Source organism: Melozone crissalis, unplaced genomic scaffold, assembly GCF_028551555.1.
Source record: "Melozone crissalis strain CALT ecotype California unplaced genomic scaffold, PUWL_Pcris_2 ptg000014l_1, whole genome shotgun sequence".
Classification (NCBI taxonomy): Eukaryota; Metazoa; Chordata; class Aves; order Passeriformes; family Passerellidae; genus Melozone; species Melozone crissalis.
In genome coordinates, this window is record NW_026535792.1 from 613,294 (window position 1) to 619,293 (window position 6,000).

Below are 6,000 nucleotides of genomic sequence, written 5' to 3' on the forward strand. Positions count from 1 at the left end.
CCCCAGCCCACCACACGCCGCATTTCTGTCAGTGGCTTTGGCCCCGGTCCCTGTCCCCGCACTCGGGCTGGAGCAAAGGGAGGGCTGTGGGACAGACAGACAGACAGCAGAGCTGGGCGCAGAGCCCTGGCTGTGGCACTGCCGGGGGTGGCCCTGTGCCCCCAGCTGTCCCCCTGCGCTCGGGGCTCCGGGCGGAGCCGCCCCTGCAGAAGCTGCGGTCTCCTAACCCAGTTCCCGGGAAAGGCAATTGGAAACTCTCAGCAGATAAAAAGATAATGAACAAATAACCTTCACTGCCACAAAGCCCCAGCTCCCCTTTGTGCTGCTGCCTGATATTAATGATCCTGTCAGGGCTCCCAAAGAACTCCGTGCTCCAAGTGGCGAGCAGGGGGTTTGTCCCACAGTGCAGCCAGGAGCTCGCTTTCATTTCTTCCCAGTCTCGGGCAAGAAAGTTCTTACATTCTGCATCTAAGAAACCATGTATTTATTTTCTCACATCTCCACGTTCCTGTCGTTCTACTGGGGTTTGAAACAAAACACCACTGTCTTTTCAGGAAAACGCTTGATGCATCGAGCAACGGCAAATCATTAATTATTTCGAGCCTTTTATGCCACCACTGACACCACAGCGAAGAATTTAAAACATTTCCTCAGACAAGCAAGTCACTGACAGCAAACCGCAGCCTTGCTGGGTGTCTCAGAGCCCTTTTCACGCCGAGGAGCCTGGCCAGCAGCCTGCACCACGGAGCACGAGGGGTGAAACTCCAATTAAACACTCGGCCACGCCGGCCCCTCACCACGGAGACCAGCCAGACGCCTTCAGGAATGGCTGCCCCTCTCTGGGAGCCCCCTGTCCTTGGGGACACGTCTGGGGACAGCGACACCCGTGACCAGGTGCCCACGCCCACAGGTGGCAGCCAGCGCCTGCCAGGGGATGGGGCAGAGGTGGCATCGCTCCCTTCCCACACCTGATGGGCCCCACGCACAAACCACCGCCTCTGTTGCCTGAGGAGGGGCCTGGTGGCCTGTGGCACTGCCAAACATCAGCTCTTCCCAGCCAGGAGCCCAACATGTCCCTGCTCAGGCAGCTGCTGTGAGTCCCTGAGGGCCCAGCCCTGCTGCTGGCAGACACGGACCAACCCTGACAGACGCTGTGACAGCAGCTTCCCCAAACCAGCAAATACTGAAATTCACCAAAAAACCTCATGACAAAAGGTTCATGGAGGTGCCAACCCTGCTATCCCAACCCACTGCACCCCGGTCACTGTGCCCACGGCACCTCTGTCCCCCCAACAGCCCCAGGGATGAGTCCTCCAGGCTCCTCTGCCTGCTTGGATGGGCTGTTCAGGAGTGAAAATTCGGGGGAAAAAAAGAGGAAGGATTCATCCCAGCTCAGACAATGAGCTGCTCGTTCTGCATGGGAATATGAACAAAGCAAACCTTGGAAAATCAAATAAAAAAAGGCTTTATTTAGAAGCAGAGTGCTCAGGTATTATCTGGCAGCAGCAAACCCCTACTCACACACCTTCATCAGGCACAGCCAGAGGTTAATTTCATGACAGATTTAACCGGTGCCATTATCAGAAATGTAAATAAACCTTCTCAAAAAGCAGCCCTGCCTCCAGCGCTGCTCCCTCCTCCCCAGCAGCCAGGCCAGGCTCCAGGAGGGCAGCGAGCCCTCTCCATCCCTGCTGCCAGGAGGACACTCGGGCACAGCAGCAGAACCAGGCACAGGCACAAACTTCAGCCCCAGACGCACCCGGCACTGCCGAGCGCCGCTCCGGCCAGGCTCCCCGGATCCCAGCAGAAATAGAAAGACATAAATTACATCCAACAGGCGCAGAACCAGCCGGGGTGAGGAGACACCGTGGATCTGGGCGAGATGTGAGATCTCCGCGCTCGTGAGGGAATGACCTTCAAAACTCATTCATCGCTCGCAGCCTGCGCGGTGACGGCTCCTCACTTGCGAGACATTACACATTCCTGCTATGTTCTCCCTAATTTCGCATGGACTATAAATACTTGGCTCATAAGGCAGCATGAAAGCGAGCGAGAGCAAACATTTAAGTGGGGTAACCTTGCTTGTCGGGGTAGCAGGAGCAAATTCTCCATCCCTCAGGTCGCGCATGCTAAATGCCAGGAATCCCTGTTTACTATGCTGCACGTAAAATAAACCGGAATATGGGACCGAGTCATATTTTCTCCTTAAAAAAACCTGACATGCGAAATGACGACACCTTGTCAAATTGTCTTAAGGGCAAAAAATCCAGATTTTTCTGAACTGCTCTGCCCACACTTTCTCTCCCAAACTACAGTTCCCCGTTAAATTAGTATTAAAAACAACCTCTGAGAGACGAATTAGTTTGGCTTATGCAAAATAAACTGGGCTGCTGCTCCAGCCGTTTACTGGGTCACACTTTACAACCTCGGTGGGGGAGGTGATCGGGGACCGGCAGCACTACCACCATTCTTCAGTGGTATTTGCACAAATCACCCTATTTATCGATTTCAGGCTCCTTAAGCCAAAATGACGGTGCCTGCCATAGCCTGCAGCACCCTTGGAAACCGTCCTTTGGCATTATCACCAGGAGCGGGTTTGCGCCTGGAAATGAAAGGCTGTTCGCCCCTCCTTGGCATCGCAGGCCGGGGAGGGCTGGGGGCCCCCGAGGCTGGGCGGGGGGAGCCGTTGCTATTGACGTGTTGAGTCACCTTTACTCAAAACTCTGCCCCGAATTTTCCATCGCCCACGGGCTGGGCCGGGGCCAGCCGCCTCCAGCAGCGATCCCCGCGCGTGAGGCTCCGCACAGGTTTTCGAGAGCTCCCTTGCGAGGATGATGCTGACGGCAGGAACGGAGCGCAGGAGCAGCCGGAGCCAGGGACGCCTCTCTCAGCCCCCGGTCACACGGTCCCGGTACCGGACTCGCTCCAGCGGAGCCCGGGAGCGCGTTTCCCTAGTTTTCAGCAATACGACACAAATCCCTCGCAGCCCTGGCAGCGCAGGGACACGGGCTGAGGGGCGACGGCCCCGACCACGGCTCCCGGTCCTTGTCCCGGTCCCGGTCCCTCCCGGTACGGGGGCGCAGGGGGCGCGGATGCGCGCCCGTCCCCGCCGCTCCGGACGATTACAAAACCCGAGCGCTCATCACGGCGAGCCGGGCGCTAACGGGGGAGGCAGAGCGGGCCCCCGGCCGCGGCGGGGCCGACAGGGTCTGTCCCTGGCAGCAGCACCCCGCAGCATCCGTGCCCCGCAGCATCCGTGCCCCGCTGCATCCGTGCCCCGCTGCATCCCTGCCCCGCTGCATCCCCCGTACTCCGCTCGGCACCCACGTCCTCCCCGCGCTGCGCGCAGCCCCCGCGCCCGGCACGGAGGGCTCGCCCCGAGCGGCTCGGCGGGCACGGCCGCGGCTCCCCGGCCCCGGGGCGGCCGTGCCGGGCTGTCCCTGCCCCGCTCCGCTCCGGTGCTGCGGGCATCCCCGCGCCGGGGGCAGCGGGCTCTCCGCGCCATCCCCGCACCCGTCCGCGGCCGGGGGGTCGCGGGCGTTGGGGCTCAGCCCCGGGGCTCTCCCGCCGCCGGCAGCCGCGGCTCCGGTGGCCGCCGAGGGCCGGGGGGAGGCGGGCGGCGGGAGCGGGGGGGCGCCTTTGTTGGCGGCGCGGGGCAGCACCGGCCGCCCCCGCCGCTCCGCTCCGCTCCTTTTGTCTGCCGGGGCCGGCGGCGGCGGCGGCTGCGGGGGCAGCGCGGGCGCGGCGGCGGCGCCGGCGCCGGGGGCTGACCTGGATGGTGCAGGTGTACTCGCTGTCGTCCAGCAGCCGCACGGTGCAGTTGTACTCGCGGTCCAGGTTCCTGCTGCTGCCACTCATCCACCTGCTCAGCATCTTCCCGGGGCGCGGGGCGGCGGGCGCTGCCAGCCCGGGCTCACATCGCGCTGCGGGGCGGCGCGGGGCGGCGCGGGGCGGGGCTGCGGCCGCGCCCCCCGCCCGGCTCGGCCCGGCCCGGCCCGGCCCCCGCTGCGGGCGGCGCGGAGGGAGCGGAGCGGAGCGAGCGGAGCGCGGTGCCCGTGCCCTGCCCTGCCCGGGCCGCGGCGCTCGGCGGGCGGAGCAGGCCGGGCCCGGGGGTCGCCGGCGCCGCTGCGGGGCCAATCTCGGCGCGGCGGCCGTGACGGGCTCCGCCGCAAACCAATGCGGCACGGGCGGCACGGCCCCGCCGCCTCCGCCGGAGCCCCGCGCGGGGGGAACGCGGCACCGGGGGCGGCACCGCGGGCACCGGCACCCGGGGCTCCGCCGCACCTCTGCCCGCAGCCCGGCGCCCACCGAGGGGCTCCCCCGCCGCGGGGCAGCGGGAAGGGACAGAGCGGGGCGCCCCCAGTTCGGTGGCACCGAGCATTGCCGCGATGGCCAGCGGGGTCGGGCATGGGGCAGGGGGTACCCGCCACCCAGAGCCCCGGGCAGAGGGGCGGGGGCTGCCCCAGGGGCTCCCCAAGGACAGCAGGGGACTGGGCGTGACCCAGCCGGTCCCTGCCAAAGGACCAACCCGTGCCCAGCTCTCTTGTCAGAGCCCAATTCCATTACTCGGTTGGAATCCCCTTGGAGGGCTGGCAGCTGCCCTGGTCCTTCCAGCAGGGCCAGCCAAAGTGCCAACGCGGCCCCCAGGACGTGAGCTTGTCCCTTGGTGCTCATTTGTCGTGGAAGGGAACCTTTAAATCTCTGGCTTTTGGACAAAATGGACTCCAAGAGCCATCAGTGCTGATGGGATGCAGCTGGAGCTGTGCTGGGGCAGTCAATACCCGGTGGCAGCATCAGCATCACCCAGGGAGGATGGGCATCCTGCAGCCCTGGCTGTGCCCCTGCCTGGGTGTCACTCCCCAGGGCCCCACGGAGAGGTTCAGCAGTGCTCCCCACACACCCACAAACACCCAGATCAAACAGCCACAGTGAGAACCCTCGTAAAGCCCTCACTGCACCACGGGCCCTGCTCCCTCTGCACCTTCCTGGCTCAGCTCCCCTTTGCCTGGGGCCTCACCTTTGTCCTCCTGCTGCATTCCCAGGCTGCAGGGCAGCTCCCAGGCTCCCCCAGGAGCACCAGCCTCCATGGACCACAGCTGTGAGCCTCTCCCCACACTCCTCTGCCCCAGCTTTGTCTGTTCCCTGCCTTCCAGACTGAGCCAAGCTCCTCACCTTCCCCAGCTGTTCCCAGCGGCCCTTCCAGGTCACTGCTGCCTGCAGGGCAGCGTCTCCCTGCACAGCTGCTCTCAGCCCAGTGGCTCTCCAGGCTCTTCCATCCCTGAGCCTCCCGTGTGTGGGGCTGGGATCCTCCAGGATGGTTCAAGGGTTACCCCATGATGGGTGATGAGAGGTGAGTCTCTCCCAGCTGCTGCCCCATCCCCAGCCAGGCTGCCTGTCAGGCTGGGCACCCCTGTGACCCCTGTGCCCACGGAGGCACCACCAAGGCTTGGTTATCTCGGTGTCCAACAGGCCCCAGATGCAAAGGTCCAGCTTGGGCAGAGGACAGAGCGCGCTGCAGCCCTGGGGAGGACGCTATCCTGCAGAAAGCATGTCAGCAGAGGCAGGCCCTGGCCTGTGTGCCTCAGCTGGAGGCTGGGTCCAGCGGCTCGCAGGCCCAGGGCTGTGCCCAGCACGTTGCCAGGGGCGTGCTGCCGAGCCCCAACAACAAGGGCGCTTTTCACAGCCACGGCCCCGCTCCTCAACCATCTGGGCTCTTGTACAAAGATGCTTGTATTCACCAAAGTAGCTGCCACTTTGTCACGGATCCCGCTCTGCATAAATTGTTCATCTGCCTCGCGGCTCGCCTCTGGCCAGCTGAGCGCTGCTGAAGAATGGGACGGGGCGCTGGCAGGTGCTGCTTTCAGCGAGCAGCAGGGCTGAGCCAGCTGAGCGCTTAATGAGCTCACACTGACGGCAGCCCCGGCCCGCTGGAACTTTGTTCCTGCACCCGGGGAAGGTTTTGTTGAGGTTTTCTGCCGTTTTCTGCCTTTTCCTGAGGCC

At 64.1% G+C, this 6,000-nt stretch overlaps 1 protein-coding gene across 3 annotated transcripts in view; it reads right to left on the reverse strand.

Annotated features, from left to right (window-relative positions):
- Positions 1 to 3,923, reverse strand: part of FRMD5 (FERM domain containing 5) — a 57,184-nt gene extending 53,261 nt beyond the window's left edge. For all 3 annotated transcript variants that reach the window (XM_054272931.1, XM_054272930.1, XM_054272929.1), the window contains exon 1: positions 3,772 to 3,923. In XM_054272931.1, the coding sequence (XP_054128906.1) occupies positions 3,772 to 3,873 (102 nt within the window). In that variant the 5' untranslated portion in view covers positions 3,874 to 3,923. The remainder of the gene's footprint in view (positions 1 to 3,771) is intronic.
- Positions 3,924 to 6,000: the final 2,077 nt, after the last annotated feature.